Below are 21,176 nucleotides of genomic sequence, written 5' to 3' on the forward strand. Positions count from 1 at the left end.
GGGAGCAATTTATGTGCGTTTTTTTACATCAGCGTTGCTTTCTGCCATTGAGATGTCCTCAAAAAAAAGGGAGAGGGGGAAGTGACTGTCCATTGCCAGGGTATTATCAAGAACCTTTCCTACTTTCCTCTACGAATGGCGAAAGCTGGCTTCTTTTCATTTATTTCACAGCAGGATCCCTCCCTGGGATGTGTGTAACTTGCCCTTGGAAACATTAAGAAAACTGATGTTTGGTTTTTGAGATGCTGTTTCTTAAGAGGTGACCATACGCATCAGATCAGCATGTGTAATCCTATCATTTTCGTGTGACTGCAACCAACAGTGGTAACAGTGGATCCATTGCACTCTCTCCATCTTCTTTTATCTATGTTATTATCTTGCCTGGCTCTATAGTGCAGACACTTTGCTGGCAGAAGCATTTGTCTGTGTCTCTTGTGAACCATTAGCCTACTGTCTGTCTTTTCTCCCCACTGCTCACGATAAGAATGTCCATTACGGAAGATGGAATTACTGCCGTCAAGAAATTGTAGCACTGGAAATGTTACTACAACCTGTAGGTGTACAAAGATTGTCTGCAGAAAATTATCCTTGCTCCTGAAGAAGAAAAAAGTAAAAAAAACCCCACGCTCCCAGGTCTGCAAATCTGCACAGAAGCCCTTGAGCCACACGCTCAAGTATCCAACAGTTGCTTGCCAGAGGATCCTTGCTGAGTCCCACACCTTAACAGTGGTCATCTTCACAGTCATAGTGGAAAGCAATAAAGGCATTTATTAAATGATAACTGCTTTGGGGACAGTGGATAGATGTATAAACTGTGTTCAGTTCGTATACAAGAGCTTGTACTGTACATAAACTGCCTGAGGGAAAGACCATACTCATTCTCTTTATAGTTACACAGTCTGTGATTTTACCATAATGCTATAACATAAGGTCAGATAACACTCACCACTACGTTTTCAATAACATTATCACTATGTACTGGTTAACCGGGGCTCTCAGAGTAAAAATGGCTTGTCTTGATCCTGCTGGGAGTCAGTGGAAGGACCAAGAGTAGAACACAGAAATCATCTCTCAGTGCCACACTCAGAGCACGTCGCAACTTTATTCCCTTCCCTTTCTGGGCTCTCAGCATTTCCTCAACAGCACTGACTTCGTTGCGACTCATTTACCATTGACGCAGTACGATCTGTAAGTTGGGAAAAAGATGAAAGAAGTGCAAAACTAATTGTTTTTCTTCTGATTATGCAGATATTTTTGTCTGAGATGCATGGGAGTGTGCTCTGATGGATCACGTGGATAGGGATAAACCTGACACATGGACTTGTGAGATGGGGAGGGATCTGCAGTCCTAGACCACTGCCAGGGAACATGGCCCTGAGTCGTGCAGAGTGCGGGGCCCTGGTAGGAGATAAGAGCCCTGGCTTTGGGGCAGAAAACTCCACCCAGCTCCATGACCAAAATTCCTTCACTTCTCCACTCACATCGAGACCGCAGGTCACCATCTTACTGAGAGTCCTGTGGCAGCAAGTTGACTCTGACCATTTTTTTTGGAAACATATGGGAAGAGGAGCTGTTGGTTTTAAGAGCTAGTATACATCTCTGCTCTGCAAAGATCCCACACCCAATGCTAAACGTGACATCTCCAAAAAGACAGCTAAATTTCCACACAGCAAAATTTGCAACCCACTTCGCTTTTTCAGCATTAAAAAACAAACCTGATTTAAATCAAAACTTTAACAGATTTTCATTTTGGAGAAACCTCGCCCATACCTGCGCCTTTAGCCCTGCCCCAGCTGCCATTGCTCTGGGAAAATTTAAAGGTCTGTTTGGATTTTCCAGAAAGTTAATTTGCTCCGTATGACTGACAGTAGGTGCCTGGTAAACCTGCGAACTATGTGCATAAATCAGCTCAACTGTTTATCTTTCTGTCTTCAGTGCAAGGAGTTCACCTTACACACTGGCTACGAGGTGCTTGTACAGCGGCTGTTGGATGGGAGGAAGATGTGCAAAGATGTGGAGGATTTGCTCAAGCAGAGGTAAGAAAATAAGAGTGAAAAAAATGTGAAGAGGCTCCATTTTCTCTCCTGTTTGGCCTCTGGAAAGGAATAATAGGCTGTTTCTGAATTTGGTAGTGATACTAGTTTATGTAGAAAAGCACGAGTGACTTGAATCCTATCCTTTGGATGTCATTTGTGAAGGCAGAAAACAAATAGAAATGTCAAAGATTTGAGAAGAAACGGATCAAAGAATCAGAAATCCAGAGCTCCATTAAGACTCAGGTAGTTACTGGTCCAGGGTCACACAGTAGCACATACATCCACAACAAGTAGCATTACCAAGTTTCCCCTTTTACAGGGAGCATTTTTCTTTCTCTTTAAACATGCTGTTGCCACAGGCACTGTTTCAGTTTCCTGCAAATACCAAAAATGGGCCATTTTTCAAGTAGAGACAAAGCTACGTAAGATGTTAACAAAAGCCTTTCCCAGACACCCAAGACATTGTTTGCCGACCTTACTAAGTAGACTGAATAACAATATCCGTCCTTCACATACTTTTTTGCAGGTCCCTAAACAGCAGCTATGGACAGCTGACACTTTTGTGGGTGAGAAAATACATATTACACAGCTGCTCCAACTCCTTTGCCATTCATTTTTGTACTTCTGACTTAGAAGAAAAAAAATCTGAAATTTGGTTCTGTTTTTAAGTGGTTGGGTTTCAAGTTTCAACATGTAGCATGAGGCACATACACGCTCATGCATGACCTGTGGGAGAGACCTCACAACGCAGACTATATATTCAGCAGATAATCCTAGAGCAGTTCATCTCAGAACTGTCTCCTTATGAATGTTGCTCTGCCTTCCTCAGTCACAGCCTGCTTTTTCTTCCCATGCGGTCCCCATCTAGTTTTCTGGTTGTAGGTTGGTTTTCTGAAGGCTACTTTTCAAGCACTGGGACCTTCAAGGGGATGTGAGCTGTCAGACTGACAGTTGACTATTTCACAGAGTGTGAAGAGTCTCCCATCAAAATCTGAAACTATTTAAATTGTTTTTGTTGACCACCAGTGGAAGCATATTTTATTGCCGCATGTCACTCAATCCTGAAGTCACATCTGTCTGATGGTAGCTTAGCTTTAACTGTTTAAAGTAGCTCCTTCGTGACTCATAACTTACAGAGATCAGAATCACATCGCAGGCTTCAGGCAGGCTCTACACTGCAGCATGCATCTGCTGTTATATACGCTCGTGTTTCTTTCCAAAACATGTCAGAGAGGTTTCTGCAAGTTGCAGGATAAGGTTCTTCCTGGTTTGTAGTGGAGGCACAAAGGACTTTCCACAAAGAAGAAAAAATACACATACAGTCATTTTGCAGATCTGAAAGCTGCGAGAACAAATGTTTCCATGAACTTTTGCACACCCCCAAAACATTCCAGTGAGCCTGCATACGTGCGTGTGCTCGCGGCTGTACGTGCACGCGGGGGGAGGAGGAAAAGGGGAAAAGATAGCGGGCACTGAGTTGCAGAAAGAAGGTATTATTTCCAGTTTATTTCTGGGAGGTGTTTGTTTCAGCTTGTCCTCATGTCATTCATGGGAATGACCTAGGAGGAGATCAAAGCATGGGATGAATCTCGGTTCCTAGAGGCTGCCCGTATCACAGGCTTCATGCCAGAATTTCAACAAGGACTCCTGCAGCAGCTGCCCTAAGTCCTGAAACCAACTGCCCTGGCCACTCTAACAACTTTAGCAGTTTTCCACCCAGATCAGTTACTTTTGCTCACAAATACCCCTGCCAGGTCCAGAGGAGGGCCTAAGTGGTCGGGGAGTGAGAAAGCAGTTGTCTTCCAGAACAAAGCCCCAGATTTAAAACACAAAATACGTGCCAGCTCTTGACGGCTGCAGGGAAACCTAGAAGCTGTGTGCAAGAGTACCGGAACGTGGGAAAGGCAGCACCGAGATGTGAAAAGATAGTGTCAGCCTCCTGTCAAACTCCTCTCACCCTGGGCTAGTCCAGTCCCATGCCTGAGGTTTCAGGAAGATTTGACCCAAGGGTTTTGCAGGAGCTGGGACTGGCTTAAGAGCCGGCCATGCTTTTTTTCCCCAGGATATACTGTGTGCTGAGCAAGCAAAGTGGGACAGTACCACTGGAGTTATTCTCATTGCTGTACATCCACTGGCACTAAGCAAAGTCTCTGACACAAAAGTGTTTCTTGTTATTAAAAACAGAATATCAATCTGTTCCACTTCTGCAGCATTACGTGTCTCTGGAGTGTATTTCCATTTTGATGAAATTTCATTCATCTAACATGAAAATGAAGTAGTACCTCTGTGTGGCCTGTCACCATATTTTATGGCCCGTTCTTCTCGGAGGAATCCCAAAGCAGTGACATAGGAACACCCCACTAAAACACAGTAATTTCTAGTGCAGGATGACAGCAATTAAGTAACCGCAGGTGCAGCATTAAACACGTGGGAGCCATGGAGAGAGGGCAAGAACAGCCTGCACGCCGGACTGTAGGCTGCTGTACGACCAGCACTGCTATTCCACCAGCCTGACAGGTCTCCTTGGACTGGGGGAAAGTCCCCAGGACGAGCCTGCCTCAGGTCACAGAAGATGGTTGCAAACCAGTGAAATTGCACCGGAGCCACCGGTACAGCTGGCTACAACGCAAGGTGCTCACAGCCATCAGACGCAGAGGAACGGTCGAAAGGGTGGTCGGACGTCCTCAAACAGAATCCTACACCCAAAACTGAAAACCGCTGGAACTCAGGAAATAGCCATAATGAAGCACAGCACGGCCAAGTGGGAAGATGGATGTAAGAACAAACAAGTGGGGTTGCATGGCCTCACACCCCCATCAAAATTCTTTTTTTGAACAAAGAGTACATTTGTCTAAGGTGCCAAGTTTCAGGCTCTCAAAACTGTTTGAAATGCTTCCAAACCCCTTTTGAGAATTGGACTTGCCCTAAACAAAATCCTCCCTGCCCCCAAATCCTAGCACCAGGCTATCTGTTCATTATCTATTATTGACCATTCCGTAGTTTTTAGCAGCTACTCAAAGACTGAAAACTCAGTTCCGCCCTGGTCTTGCACCCAGGAGAAAGGACATAACAAATTTAGTACTGATACGTTTTTTTAAAAACCAGATAATAGAAATTTCTTTCAGAGCTGGGGGAGGGGAAAACAGTAAAGGAATAATTGTATTCCTTCATTAACCATAGGAACAGAACTACTTTCCTCAGTCACTAGTTACAGTTCCCCATTAAGGTGAGACATCGCATCATATTGTCCCCTCCATAAAACTGTCACAGCATACCTCACAAACAGCAAGGCTCCTTCCCCCTCTGCCTCCATTTGCAGCCGTTCAAGCAGCATCTCATGTTTCTCATGGTTAGAAATCTTCCTGCTACTCCTGGCTCCCATTTATTCACAACCTCTCTTAAATGGATCCTTTGGAACCTACTTCTCACTCCCCTCCAGCCTTCATTTTGATGGGTTAAGTCAGCCATCATCTTTTAGGTTTCTTTTGCAAAAAGAGGCACGCTCTGTTCTGAGCATCTTCACTACACTTCTGTACACCTCTTCTTCTAATTGAATCCAGCTTCTTGGGGAGACTTGTATGTAGCACTCCACAGTAATCAAAGCCATGGAGATAGGCTTCATTTTCCCTCATTTCTTCTAGAAATAGCTCACCTATTTTACAGGTAACTGACAGCACTAGGATTGAGGCGATAGAGAAATTAAAGAAATTGTATTTCTCATGTTTTGTACCTCAGATGCAATTATAAGATTTGTTTAAATGTGATCCTGGTACCACTAAGAGAAATTGAGTAAGTTTTTCTTTTAACAGAGCACAAGCAGAAGAGAGATATGGTAAAGAGCTGATTCAAATAGCCCGAAAAGCAGGAGGACAAACAGAAATCAAGTAAGGAATTCTTTTATTATTAGTGCAAATGAAAGCATTTGGGGAGGAATATCAGACTCCTGTGTTTTGCCTATGAGTGGGGTCATAAGCTGCTCCCTTCAGCGCATTACACAGCACTTCACAATGTACAGGAAAAACGGGGAAACACCATAGTCCTTCAAAGCAGGATTCACAGAATCTCTACTTGGAATCGCCAGTAGGTCTTTCCTGAGAAATTTTTTAATTTCAGGATTCCTAAGAGTTTAATATTTGCTTCCAAAAGCAAATTAAGCGATGGGAAAAAAAGGGAAAGGAAAAGGTTGTGAAATGTTTAGGATGGTGGCTTGGCAATCCTGGGAAGATACTGAGAGACTGTGACAGAACAAACGCAAAGTGCAAAGACACCAAAAATTATCTTCTGCAGCAGGAAAAAGGCTTAGCTTTAAACATCTTTGAAGGGACTTCATTTGAAACAAATCAATGGAACTACTGAAATAAATACACTACAGTGACATATTTTTCTCTGTCTCCTCCACTACTATCTTAGATCATGTATAAATGGTGTTGGGAGGGGAAGATATATGTTGGCATGGAATTTAACTTAATAAACACTGCTGATAAACTGCTGCTATTATTGATGGTAGCAGCAATAATGAGACATTTTGTCATTACTGTAAAAAGTAATAATACAATAATAAGGTGGCAGAGGATGAAGATTTGGGGTCACAGAAGACAAGTCTGAAAGAGAAGACCTCAATCTAAACACAAAACAGCTCTATTGATCCCTGGGGCCTTCTACCCTCATGCATCCCATATCTCATTTCTTAATTGCAGTCTCCTTTTTACATCGATTTATCACTCACAGTGTGAGCGTGGTTTCCTGTTCATATTTTATGGGAAAACTTGACCTTAAACCCTTACACCACCATGGCATGCAAGTGCCAGGCAATCACCCGGAGCACTTGCTATCAATTCGGTGGTGGCACATCCAGGCTGACAGGGACGGTCACATTAACCCAAGCACCCGATAGTGCAGAGAGCCCTAAGGCTCACTCCGGAGAACGCGCAAGCCTCTCCCTCCCCTAGTGCTTCATCTCTCCCTTGCCCCTGAGCAATGCAGTAAGCTATAGCAAGGTTCCTAGCAAAAGCTGCTGGAGATGGCCTCTACTTTCCTTGCGTCTCAATTCACAGACCTAACTGGAGAAAAGGAAGGAGAAGACAAAATATTTTGAAATTAAAATAGCAGATTAAGGATGGATCGCTTCTTCCCAAACCAAAGGCCAAGATCAGCATTCCAGGATTAATGAAAAGCTGCACCTGAATTTCTTCACCGGCAATGCAGGGCAGGCGGAGCAAATGTGTTCAGAAACAGAGAGCTTTGGCTGCCCTGCTGTGCCTTCGTGGATAATTCATGGGTCTGACTTTTCCTAAGAGATTAAAAGAGCTTGGTTTAGAGGCAGGGCCAAGTCCCAGAGTTAGGATATGGATCCAAGTTCCCCTCAAGTTGGGGGAAGTCTGGACTTGGGCCCAGCTCCACTTTGATCCAGCAATTTTATACCTTGGCATAGAGAGAAGGCTGAATATACCAACAAAACACACTGCAGAGCTGATTCATTATGTTTCCATAAACCTACGCTTGGTCTGGGCACTGCCCAGCTTTGTGCTGATATTTTCATCAGAGCAAATGTCTCACTGAAGCACTGTCCTGAAGCAGAGAGGGGACACTTTGCTTTCTGTCATTCAGCATCCTCTGGTTGTTCAAGGAGTTACACAGCTGGGCAGTGAAGGATATTTGTTCAGAGTAAACACGTTAAAATCAGAGAAAACCAGGGTCTATTCAGGGCTGGAACAAGTCATTAAAATGAAATATTTGGTTTTAAGGCCTTAAAATTATTGACATGGTGTGAAGTTTCTGTTTGTTTATATGGCATTGATTGCTGACAGCAGTTCTGCTCCCAAGGTCAGCCCTTCAGAGAGACTGGAGGAAAGGAACCTATGTACTACCTGTAACAAGAAAAGCTTGAAAGGACTATGTGACAACTATCCCTGTGCTTTACTCCAGGTGCTTCCTCTTTATAGGACTCCCTATTATCGAGTAACACACTGAGTCCTAATAGTATTACAAGTACCTGACAGGCTGAACAGGGCTGGTCACATCTTTAAATGCTGCTTTGGGTAGCAGTATTTCTCAAATAAAGTCTAATGAAGGCATTGTGCAGGTATTTGTACGTAAAATTTGCATTTGACGATCACCAGGGAAAAAAGTAGCTTCCAGGTTCTTTTGCAGAACATTTTACAGAACTTCCTGTGCCATGCTACATATTGCAAGGACCAGGAATTACTAATTTTAGATCACTCACTCATTTTCTTGCTAATGCAAAATTATTATCCTCTAGTCTTAAATCCAGTCATCTTTTAAACATCTGTGATACTAAGGCTTTCTGTCACTTCTACTGGAAAATCAGTTCACAGTAGTTCTCAGTATCAGGAAGGTACCTGATACCCTTTCAAAAAGTTGATAAAAAGAAGATAGAATACCTGCACGCAACAGCCATCCAAAAACTTCCAGTATCAGCAAATACCCAGAAGACCTTAACAGAAACAACTGCAAGGCCAATTAATTCCGTTTAGCAGAACTTAACTAATGAATTGGCTGTAAAAACCTCTCATGACTCCACCAGGTCAAAGCAATGCTCTGTAGCTGCTACGGAAAGCAGAGCAGGCAAGAAGCGGCTCAAAGCTGGAGCGAGCGGCAGTCCCTGGGCAGAAGCCCGTTGGCAAAGCGTCCCTGGCAAACCCACGCCGCCAGCCAATGCCAAATTTGCCGATCTGGGAACGGCGGCACCATTACATGCGATGGGCAGCCCAGCAGGGTCTCACGTGCTTATATCCTCCTAGTACCAGTGCAAACAGCTCTTTCCAACTCCAGAAAGGCAGTCCCTGGCAGCTGCCCAGCTCTTCTCAGAGGTTTAATAAATGTAGAGAAAAAAACCCCAACCTTTCCGTTGCTTCCTGAGCTTGGAGAGAAGAGGATCTGCTCAAGGGAAAAATTAGGCAGTGGTGAAAAGGTACTGCCCGGGTTGTTACTTCAGCAAAGTCAGGACCAGCATGAAACAAGGCGAAGAGAATAAGCGTTATGAGTAAATACAAGCAAAGAGGGAAAAGCCTGGAGAAGTCTATGGCACACTTCCCAGGTAGTGGCCATCACTGTAGAAAACAGTTCTCTCCCAAGCCTCCCCTATATTTTAGAGGCTTTTAGTTTTGAATCAAAGAAAAGAGCAATTTCAACATTTTTCCAGGCTCTTCCTTTCTCTCCCAAACTTTTGCTTCAGCTGGAACAAATTGCTGAGCCCAGCTAAATATATAAACAGATTCAACAGCCCATTTTTATTTACTAAAAGACACGGATGAAGAAATATGCTGCTGACTCAAAAGAGAGATAGTAGGGAAGACTCACTGAAATGTAAGAGCAACTCTGGGACCACTCTCCATTGCTTTGAGAAAAATCTAGGTGACAGCACCCATCAAGTTTCCGTCCTATATGGTGCTTCCCTCAGCATCGTTACTGCTTCTCCGATGGAGAACTGACCCCTCAGGGCCCGGCATTGCTCGTGCTTGGCAGAGACAACTACAAGCCAAAACTGTACTAGGACACCTCACTGCTGAGTAATGTAACATTGTGACCTGGGAAAAGTGAACAGTGTTTTGTCTCTACCTGCAGACTCCTTAGCATCAGAAATGTGAGAAATCACTTTGACCCGAGAGCTAGCAGGGGACAGGTTTTTAGAACTGGTACTGGAGATGTGACAGCTTCAGTGAGGTCTTTGCTGTTCTTTTTCAAACCAGTATTGGAAATGGCCATGGCCAGCCTACAGCTGTAGAAAAATTTCTAACAAAACTAAAATCAGAGAGGCAGACATACCGCAACGAGGAAGACATGCTGCAACGACTTTTAATTTCATTTCTTCTTTTTAAAAAAAAAAAAAAAAAAGCAAAGACGGGGTTTCTAAAAGAAGCTGGTGCTGGTTACCATGGGCATAGCAAACAAACACTCCGTCTCAGGAAATACGAAGTTCCCTGTAAGTGCTGCCTAACAGCCAAAGCACACAGTCATTCAATAGTCCGGCCTGATTCAAGCAAATTTAGGCGTTCCGGCTGCTTGCCCTTGCCTCGAGCACTGCAGCTGGTAGAAGCTACTTCCTATAGGGAAGGGAGATATCCTTTTCCGATCCATGACACAGATCTAACTCAGCAGTTGCTGTAGGCCTTGGCAAGTTCATCCTAATATAGAGAAGGATGCACACACTTGAATCTAAGTGCAAGACTGCGAGAAGGGTCACACAGGCTCAGAACAAAATCCCTTCAGCCTGATATTCTGTCCTCGACACTAGATCCCAAAGGAAGAGTAGAAGAACAGGGCAAGCGTATGAGGGTATTTCCCCTAAATAATCTTCTAGCCTTAGCAATTGGTAGTTCAGAGGCTGCCACACCCGCAGCAGCTTTGCATATAATAGCCCCCAGTGGAGTTTTCTTGCATCTTTTTCTTATTTGAAACATTTTAGCATCCACTGGGTCTTAAGGTAAAGCAATGTGCTTTCCTGGTAAGCGCAGAAGTGCCTTTTTCACTGTTGATTTTTATCCCACGTCCCTACACTTGCCGTGTTAGATCAGACACACGACAGAGACAGATTAGCTTCCTTACAGTGGAGTTCCTCAAAGCACGTCTGCACTGCTGAGCTGCAGTCCCGCTGCCTGTTCTGGTTCTTACAAACACACCCAGGCCCATGATAACACCAAACCTATGGAAAAAGCTGGCTGCTGCTTTCAAGCTAATCACCTGGATGTGCCAGCACAGTCATGGATACAGGCTACGCCTGGGATTACAGGTAGCTGGGGAGTCTTGGTGAAAGCACTGGGAGGAGAACAGGTATTGGAAGGGAGCATGAGAGAATATCAGTTGCAAATGCACCTCTTGGGTGGGTCAGACCTAGGAAAGGGCAGGGCAGTCCTTGAGGAGTGGGTGAGGCATGAGGATTGCAGCAGTCAGGATGGAAGGTTGGATGCTGCACAGAAATGGAGCTCTGGAGCTCAACTATCAGAAGTCAGGGCTAAAATGAATTTTAAAAAGGTCTTTATTGCTAACTTATACTAATTTTAAAGTGCTGTTATCCCACTACTTAAAATTACAAAACCCCAAACCGAATCACAATTTCACAGTCTCTTTTTTTATGAAGAAGATGATTACAAAGCTACAGCCATGTATTCTTGGCAAATGCCAGGTTACACCAATATCCAGCGGGGGAGAGGGAACTACATGTTATGAAGCTTAAACTGCTGTGTAGCTTTGTACTCCCCATATTCTGTGTTGCACACATGGGAGAGGATGCACAGAAACCAGGGATTTTCAGCTGAGTTACAAACTGAGATCAAGTTTGCAAGTGTTTGCTGGTAGCGCACACAGTAACGATGCCTCGACACGTTATAGATGATTCTCAGCAGAGCTCATGCCTTTAAGAGGAAAACACTTTTCAGATTGCAAGGTGACTGGGAATTTCCATACAGTAGCTTTGGGCAACTCTTCAGCAGAACAACATGAAACCAGAATATACTACAGAGCCCAGTTTTCAGATACATCCTCAGCTTCAGCTGAAATAGAGCCTCTGGGAGCTCCGTTCTTTTGCAAAATAATGGATGTAAACTTGCAGTAGCTGGTTAAATTCTGCCTAGTCTGACAACAGCTATTTTGGTCATTCGCTCTGCTTGTCTCTTCTCATGTATATGATTTCCTACTTTTTTTCCTTCCCTCTTTTCCACTACCATCTCCTTCAGACCTCGGGAAAGGGTAGTTCCTTCAAGCTCGTGTCTGCTCTGCCCTTCTCTGCAATGCCTGAAATAGAATATTTCAGAGAGCGTGAGGTGAGGGCATCTGTAATGAAATGCCAATTGCTGCTTCCTGTGTATAAATATAGTGTGTCTGTCACATAATATACAGAATACTCTGTGTTATTCACACAAAGCAGGCATTTTTGAACTGAAGCTAAAAGTCATTTTGGAAGGTCACATCCTTCCATGGTTAGTTAATTCCCCACTCAACTGTTCTGAACCCGCACAGAGTTTATACACTTGCACTTTGAACTTTCAGAACTCTGTGAAAATGGACCCAAACACATGCTCTGAAAGACGTAAGCCTCTGCTCAGTTCTTTTTAAATCCAGTCTAGATAAGCTCTCTGGTGATGAGGACAGGCATTTTTGAGCAGTGCTGCTCTCTTTCCAAGAGACATGAGGAAATTTAGTTTTATGTTAAAGGTACAAAAGTTGTTTTGATTGTTTTATTCTTTGATTTGAATGGCATAGGTCATTCTGGAGTCACAAGGCATCTACTTTGTGGTCTATGGGCACAGATTTACAGGGAAGAGAAGGTACATGGGGATGCCTCTGCCCCACCCCAGTAAAGTCTGGGGTGATGTGTCCATGCTCCCCATAACAGGCCCTGGGAGTGATGATACAGCCCCCTTCCCATTCAGTTTGGGGCCGCTTCCGCGTCTAACACGTATCTGAAAATATCCAAGCACCAGAAGCAAAACACGTACGCTGACACGCCACAGCACTAGAGGAACCCTCCAGATTTGTCGCTACTTTCATGAAAGAGATGCTACAACCAACCTGACACTAAGCCCAGCCAGCTGGACAGTGCAGCCTCCCACAATAGCCGATATGACTACTCATGCCAGCTAGTGCCTTGCTATCACTAACTTATAGACAGACAGAAACTTGGACCCCCCCGGTCAGAGAAGGGGCGCTGCTCATGCCTCTTCTCCACCACAGGTGGCTTAGATGTCACACCACAGCTGGCACCTGTACAGAAATCATTCCAGTTGCACTGAGTGGTTTTGCCTTTCTCTTTATAGCTCCTCTGTGAACAAGAAGACATCACATCAAAATTAATTCTTTGATGTTTTCACCACATTCCCACTAAGCAATATTAGACATGATTCTCAGGAGAAATACTCTGCTATGTGCCTGGCCTAGGACTTGGTAGCGACTGACATACCTCCCTGATAAAAGAGCACAACACCTCCCCCTTCTTTTCTTTTTTTGTGATGCAGACAGAGTCCCAGGTGCAAATTTTTTGAGACAAGATGCTTCTGGACTTGATTCCACTTTGCTACCACCACCGGGCTTCACAGAAAGAAATGTTGGTAAAACCATATTGGGTCTTCCCTGCGTGGCAGGAGGGAAGACAGATGTTAACCATGGCCTCAGAGGAGACTGGCATGGCGTTGGTTTCATGACCATGTTACCAGAATCTGGGTTACCGGAGGTGAATATGACTGCTTGAAAGTGGTCTGTAGAGTTCATCTGGCAGGGACTTCTCGCAATTTCAGGAAGAATATTTTAAAAAGTTACAGTAAGAACAGAGCATTGTAGATCATATTGATGTTAAAATGGAAACCTACCAGAAAGGAAGGTGGGGTTATTTCACACTTCTATTCACCAAGCAAAGGTAGATAAAAAAGAAAATTCAAAAAGAGCTGTGGTTTTCCGGTTAGAAGAGCCTGTTTAACCTTCCTGTGTACAAGATGTAAAGGGACTCTCTGAATTACTCAGTTAAACCAGTCTCTAATTGAGTGAAAAGGCAAAGTACTGAAAAAAACGCCCAAACCATCAAGCCTACAGTTGCAAAAGAAAGAGTGTGGTGCAACAGTGTATGTAGTGAGTATACCTGTGGGCTAAGCACTGCCACTGATAGAACTCTGCTAAATACATCTCTGGTGCCATAAAATCCCGTTTTTGATGACTGTGGAGCAGAAGGTACCAGAGTCCTGTCTACAGTACATTTCCCGGTGGTCCTCGTGTCACATAGAACTGCCCAGCACAGCCTGTTCTCCAGCAACAGCCCAGTTCTCTAGCAAAAACAAAGTCCAAAAATGAAGAAAGAAAAACACAGAGAGCAGATAGGACAAGTTAACTTTGAAGTGCTGTCACCCCACACTGTTCCAATTGAACCAACTGAAGTTAGCACAGTGAGTAAAATGGATTTACTACCAAATGCAGTGGTCCGCCACCACTCCTCATACCTGTACTGCGATGGTGGGTGAGTGCCAAACAAGGCACCTCTGTTCAAATACAGAATGCATCTTCTGCCTTGAAAACTGGGGAGAGGTTCTGCTGAGAGAAAAATCAAACCAACCTCTCAGACGATGCATTCTGTAAATGTTTGTCCTGTTAGAGGAGAGCCACAGGGACTAGTGGTCAGTGTCCTAGAGAGACAGGGTTGCCTTTCCAGCTTTTCTGTGCTGGGTAAATTTGGCTAAGTTCACTTTGGAAAGTATTTTGAAATCTACAGAGCAAGAATGCTAGACAAAGGGTAAGCTTTATTGCAATGAGCTTCACCCCTTGCTTCTTGTCTAAAAGCTCTGCTCTTCTCCTTCTCCCCCCTCCGCTCGAAAAACCAGACACTGAAACGTGCATATATTAAAAGAGCAGCTCAGTTCCACTGTACTGGAGTAGCAGGAGACTACAGCAAACGAAGGCAGGAGCCGGGGTCGGTGCCCCGGAAAACGGTAGGAGTATTTTAGCCACTAGATGGCAAAAATCACCAGAAGTTGCTGCTGAGCGGCCGTGGCACAGGCTCTATCTGGTCCCCGTTATTCGGGATTCAAAGTCAATCCTGTTTCCACCAGAAATTCATTTGGACAAATCCAATCTTTAAATGGCCAAGGGGGAGTCGCTTAACAAACATGCACAGTAAATTTGCATCCAGCCATATTTTTAATGAGACATCTGTAGGAGGCTCTGCGAAGGGATGCCCTAATTGAAGGCTGGTGCTCTGTCTTCAGCTGGAGTGGTTTAACAGTCTTCCAGAATTTACATGGAAGTGTCAGAAGCAAGCAATTAAAAACAAAATTAAAAAGAAAAAAGAAAAGAGGTAAATAGCAAATTTTCAGTTTTGAATTATTTTCAACTCCAGGTTTTCTAATCTGGCCACAGAACAAACAAACAAACAAATCAACTACTACCACAATGCTAAGCAGCATAATATACTGAGAGGATACAACACTCTTTTAAAGTGTCTATGAGAGTGAGACATCCTCACTTTGGATGCTTCAGAATAAAGCCCTTATCAATCTTATTAGAAAGTCAAACCCACCCAGAAGAAATAGGTAATGGGTACTGTACATACAAACCAGCACAGACAAAATTAAAACCCACTTGTATGTCTGCTAGACAAGTTGCTTCCATTAGACACTCCAAAGCACTGAAATGATATATTTCACCGATATAATCAGAGCATCTAACAGCAACGAGGAGCTAATCTATAGCACTGCTGCGGCAGCCAGCGCATCCCCACAGCCTGGAAGTCATAAAGGAGTACCTAATGGATCCGTGGGTCAAAATTTGATTTGTTTATTCTGTCCCACACAACTTGGCACAACGACATGTTTCCCTTAAGCCCCATAAGGATGAGGGATCTGATTGATTTTAGAAAATTATTATAAAAATAAGGAAGGAAATGGCTTAAGTCTATTCCAGTCTACTTATGGACTGTGGCCTTGCCCCAGTCAGCAGCTAGGGAACTGGCTGGACAAGTCTTTTGTAGAAGGAGCAAAAGGCCAGCGCTTTCCGAAAATGCCACTAGACACCATGCGGGGGGCAAGTGAATCTTTCTCCAGCTCGTAGCCAGATGCGTTATCGTACCAGAAGACGCGCTCATCCTTACAGAGAGCCAGCAAAAAGGAGAAAAGCTTCATGGATAGCTTATGATCATGAACTACACTGGTAGCTCAGATGCCTGGAAGCCAAAAAAGCAGCAAATTGCTTTTGTCCTTGATATGTACTGAGAAACGCTATTTTTCAGTATCCACTACAGCAATTTTGCCAGTCTTTGCATAACCTGAATCACCAACAGCAAAGGAAAAAATCTCCAGCAACAATAGATCAACACAGCATGCAAACAGCATGTGCAGTTTGCAAGCATCCTCTATTTTTTAAATTGCAGTATTTACCTATTTCAGGCATGAAGTTGTTAGCACATTCCATACCTCCTATTGGAAAGTCCACACTAAAAACCCCAAATTTTATTCCTTATATCTATTTAATTTTTCAAAATAATCCATTAGAGCTTTTAGGTGAGAAAAAGCTATCTCTGCTGCTGATATTCAGCTTGTCTTTTCATTTCAAGCTTTTAATTAACTTAGCTGGAAAGAATGTTGCTTGCTTCCTTCGTGCTGTGAAAATCTAGTTTCCATCAAAATTTCACACCAGACTCATTTTTTGCGAAACGAACCTTTACAGTGTTTATTAGGACAATACTGAAAAATAGTCAATCTAGTATGTTTTTTTTTCCCCCGACTTATCTCAGGAGACTCATCACAACAAATCTAGTTGAAAGTTGAAAGAATCAAACAGCTCAATACTCATCTTTTCTGGCTAAAGTATTTTCCTTATGTTTCTACAAATTTCTATTTGGAAGTGGATTGCAAGGCAGTTATCGCTGAGGACAGGCCCAGCCTTTCCCCTTGCTTGTGCATTTTTCTTATGCTTGGCAACACAGCCTTGCTGCTGGGAGAGCAAGCTTTGATTAGGAAACAGATGTCCAGCCTAAATTAACACAGGGCAATTAGGATCCTTCATGTGTCTCTTAAGACTCCTGAAACGGCCCAAGAGATACAGGATTTCCCTACCCATCTACAGCTGCACATGGCTGGGAAGTGACATGCATGTTCTGGGCTCTCCTAGTAGCCAGGCTTCAGCCAGGGAGATTTTAGGGTCTTCATTAACAGGCTTTTCCCCTGGGCTCCCCCCCTGGGGTAGACCAGGGCTCCATGGAGAGCCCAGAACTGTTTACGCCAGGGAACAACACGCTCTGGGTTGTGAGAGATGATTTCTAAATCTGAAAAACCTCCAAATCACACCACAGCCCTGGCTTCTCTGAATACAAATGCCATGCCAACCTGCAAACTGGGAGCTAGAGGAAATTATTAAGTTGGAAATGCCTCTTACAGAGTATGCTCTTTCCTCTCCTATTTCTTCTATGCCGGTATCTCTGCTGCTTTCTTAAAATGGACTCTGGCTTGCCAAAAAACAGGACATCAGGCGATCTGTTGTTACCCTTTCATGCCCTTCTGCAGCTCCGCATTGTAGGACCACTTCGTTATGCAGGTGCATCGGGATGAGCAACATAACATCTCTTTTTGCTGCTCTCCGTGCTGTACTTCACAGCCCAGCACCGAGGCCTGATTTCACAGCATGGTTTATTCACGCTGTGCTTCTGGGATGTCGAAAACCCCTGGGAGCATCAGGGTTGCAAAGTCTCCGTAGGCTCTCTGCACCATTTGCGAGTCTTTTAAAGGAGGGCGAGCTGTACCACACGGGGGTGCTCGGAAAGCATAGTATGGAGGATGCTGCATAGCAGAACTGCTCTAGCTTCAAGGAGGAAAAATTTGCTCGTGCTGCATTCAACATCGAGGGTGGAGCTGCTTTTGCTCTACCCTTCAGACTAGTGCTCCAAAACCCAGTTCCCCTTGACCGTCTTTATTTCACTCAGTTGACTTGTATCCATTGGCAAGGTGCAAGAATAGAAAAACCTACATTAACGTTCACAAAGACAGTGGGATTAAAAAAGAGGGTGCGCATAAGGAGTAGTGCAATTCCTTGCTTCATGGAGCATTTTATTGCATTTCTTGATGGTAACAGATTGTGCTTGTTAGCATGGTCAACTTTTATTACAAGATATTAAAGAGTTTCATCTCGATGTGGATCTTCGAGATTCTGAGGGAACGTTTTTTCTCTAGATTCACAACCCATCCTTAGAAGCCTATACTAACAAAGTGCACTTATTTCTGCCTCACAGCACACTGAAGGCAGCATTTGAGAGGCTCAAGCAACGTGAGTATTTACATCTTCCTTTCCGACCTGGATAAGACAGGCACACAATGTGTTCATTGCCTCTGGGGTCTTTCATCCTCTTCCCCCCTCTATTTCCAACTTTTCTATCCCAGTCTGTTATGTGGAGAGTGGAGGGAAAGGACACTCCCTGGGAGTCCCTCCAAGGCTGGGCACTCAATGCACTCTCTGGTGGCAAAGAAAATGGCTCATTCCTCAAGTTAGTTTTATCTGGATCAAGTCACAAAGTATCAGCTTTGTTCCCTCTTCTGCAAACCAGTGACATCAAAACAGCATGCTTTCTAAATGTGCCCAAGACTGAGCGAAAACATTTCACATAGTCAATAGGAGAGTGTACCTGGCTACTGGCACCTGCTGCTTTGATAAAAATGCCCTTTTGAAAAGCAGCTGGTGAATTAAAGTATTTTTAGAGCCTGGCTGGGGGAGCTCAACATTTCTGGAAAATGTGGGGTTCCATTTCAGAGGCACCAAAGCTGGCAGATGCAGAGAAGTTACCAGCCACTTCAAACAGCACCAGCCAGGTGCTCTGAAATTCAATCCATCTTTGCTGACCCTTGGAAATTCTCAGCTTGCAACCTCGTCTAATGACATTTGTGCAAGGCTGGATGCAACTAGCAAGCAGCTCCCAAGGGCAATGACAGCCCGGCAGCGTAGCAGAGGGAAAGCAGACACAGGCGGTGATGATGGAGGTCAGAGCTCCTTCCCTCCCTCTGCACCACAACATCTGACCTCCAGTCCCAGAGGGAAGAGGGGTGGCTGGGTAAATGGGGCTACGAAGAAACGCAGCCGGCTCTGCGCTTGCCAAGGCTGCTCTGTGTGGGTGCTGCCATTCTGCCGAGGAGTCATGCCCATGCATTTTACAGGAACCGAGAGGACTTGCAATAAGCCCTATTCAGGTTGCGTGAACCCTCGGCAATGTCAGTGCATGCAGAAACATAGAGAGGCCTTTTTTAAGGCTGCCCTGTTCATGACAAATCATACATTAGCCACATCTCAGAAACATCTCCTGAAAAACTGACTTTATTTTTGAAGACATTTCCACTGACTGTATATGAATTCTGATTTGCTTTAGAGATCGAAAGTGTTGGAAACTCTCATATCCAGCTAGCAGTAATGCTGAAGGATGAGCTGAAAGGAATAGAGGAGTTCCGAGAAAGACAGAAGGAACAAAGAAAAAAGGTGAGGAACTAGAGAAATATTGAAACAGATTGGGCCAAAGGTACATGCTGCTGACCTGTCTCCAGCCCTAGGCTGTGAATACTGCAAAAGATGGTAAAACAAGCCCAGTGTGCCCTGTTCACTCCATATACTAGACTGTGGAATAAAACCTCTTTCTGATCCCAGGTGGAAATAAAGTAGTGCTCTGAACTCAGGACACAGAGGCTTTAGTCACTTTTACTCTCTCCAGTGTAGCTGCAGATACTATTATTATTCCTGTAAGAACTTAATCTTTCCTTTTCTCTTTTTTATACCCTTGCTATTTGGGTTATCTTTGGTATGATCCTGCACAATCTCCAACATGCATTAAAATAAAGGGGCAACATGCCCTTTTAAAAACATAAAAGCAAGCGAATATCATGCTGAATACAACACCAATATATGTTGAATTACGAAGATGTGGAATAAATAGTATCTAGTTAATGTTGTATAATAACAGTTTGAGTATATTCAAGGCCATTTCATCCCCTATGATCTTATCAAGCTCTAAGTCCCTTGCAAAAGTAGGTCTCAATAGAGACAACAGTAGTCACTCGTACACCTTCTCTGGTTCCAAGGGGTTGAGGACGAAGAGGGGACAGTCACTTAACACTGAAAGCACCAATTGATGGAGGAGTAAAATATCAATTTTTTTGCTAATTTTAAAGAAATTAAAATGCACATGGCCAGCATCCAATGCCACAAAAATCTTGTGTCTACAACCCTGACACACAGGAACTTGGAATAGCAGACAACTCTGAGTATGAGAGTGGGTAAACCCAGCGCTGCTACTGAGATTTGAGGTCCACAGTGAGCTGAGGAAGGCATATAAAAAGGCATATAAAAACAGGCAGTGGGCACCTAGTTCATCGGCCTTTGTATCCCCCCCGCAACTTTGCCACTAGGATTTGCAAAGAGAGAGTCTCCTTCTCCTGTTGAAAACAATAACCCTGTAACTCAACTGGAAACAGCTACAGAGGCCTGGCAAAAAGGGGAAAAACTGCTTTGGAGTCTTAAGCAAGCTTTTTTTCTCTGTCCAGCATGTGGCTGTGAGGAAGTCAACATTAGACATGCTAGATAGTGTCAGCATTTTTGGTAACTTCCCAAAATGCTGTGATTTGTGTTTCACTGTAGCTGCCCTCAGGACCGTGCCGTTTAGCCCAATGTGAAGCAAACCTCTGGGTAGCCCTGGAGAGAGTTTTGCTTGGGCAGAATATAAAGATTAAAGGACCAAAAGTGCCGCTGAAGAAACCCATACCCTGCCAAGTAAGAGCATATCTCACTGTCACATGAGGCTGAGGATATAACAACTAAAGCCATAAAAGAGAATTCAGCACTGTCCTTCCAATGCTGAGCAGATGACAACATCGAAATCAAATTGCATCGAGCACAAATTTGCCATAAGCAATGGAATATAAATTACACAGGAATTGTTTGTATTTCAAATGGACAATTACCCTTGCTTAGGTGGGTGAGACAGTGGTTTGGTCTGCAAAGATGTGGGATCAAGCTCTCGAACCAGCAAAGAAACTCTGCTGGCAGAGCCGATGGGCACTGTGACTGGGTGTTACACTATTTAATCGCCTTAAGAAAAAAAAAAGGGAAGAAAAAGAAGGTCTACATCCTCTCTGCTATTAATGGAAACCACCGAAGCAGAATTATCTCAGATTATTTTTTTTACCTAGCACTTTGATACTCTGTGTCACATAGAAACCTGTCATTTATAACAACAGAGTGAAGTAATTTTCCCCACAGGCACGTGGCTCATAGAAAGGTTCTGACAATGGCTTTCCTAATCCTGCCCCTAAAAAAATGGGAGGAAAAAAGTCCAAAGCAAGAAATGTTTAATTCTGTGTGTTTCTTACAGTATGAGTCTGCAATGGAGCGCATGCAAAAAAGCAAGTTGTCCCATTATAAGAAAACAATGGAGGTAAGCAAGGAGATTTTGTGCAGGGTTTTTTATGCAAACTGGCCCCAATTTTAGACAGGGTGAAATCTGTATTACGTGTACCTATATTTAAAGAAAAGTCAAGAATGTGTGAGCGTGTAAGAGTGCAAGAGCGTGTGTGTGACACACTCCTCTTATGAGGAGGAAGCTAATCTTCCCTGCCATACCCACCAAAGAGTCTCCAAAACAAATACTCAGAAGGTTAATGTGGAATGAACAATGCC

The 21,176-nt window shown here is 43.9% G+C and overlaps 1 protein-coding gene across 1 annotated transcript in view; it reads left to right on the forward strand.

The window, feature by feature from the left end:
* The window catches only part of PSTPIP1 (proline-serine-threonine phosphatase interacting protein 1), a gene marked incomplete at both ends in the record, with an annotated part of 53,680 nt that overhangs the window by 16,814 nt on the left and 15,690 nt on the right, over positions 1-21,176 (forward strand). Inside the window, 5 exons of the mRNA XM_082005393.1 lie at positions 1,936-2,036; positions 5,846-5,920; positions 17,755-17,789; positions 18,880-18,986; positions 20,872-20,934. Of these exons, the coding sequence (XP_081861519.1) occupies positions 1,936-2,036; positions 5,846-5,920; positions 17,755-17,789; positions 18,880-18,986; positions 20,872-20,934 (381 nt within the window). The remainder of the gene's footprint in view (positions 1-1,935; positions 2,037-5,845; positions 5,921-17,754; positions 17,790-18,879; positions 18,987-20,871; positions 20,935-21,176) is intronic.

The sequence above is a fragment of the Phaethon aethereus genome, assembly GCF_964289735.1.
Source record: "Phaethon aethereus genome assembly, chromosome: 12".
Classification (NCBI taxonomy): Eukaryota; Metazoa; Chordata; class Aves; order Phaethontiformes; family Phaethontidae; genus Phaethon; species Phaethon aethereus.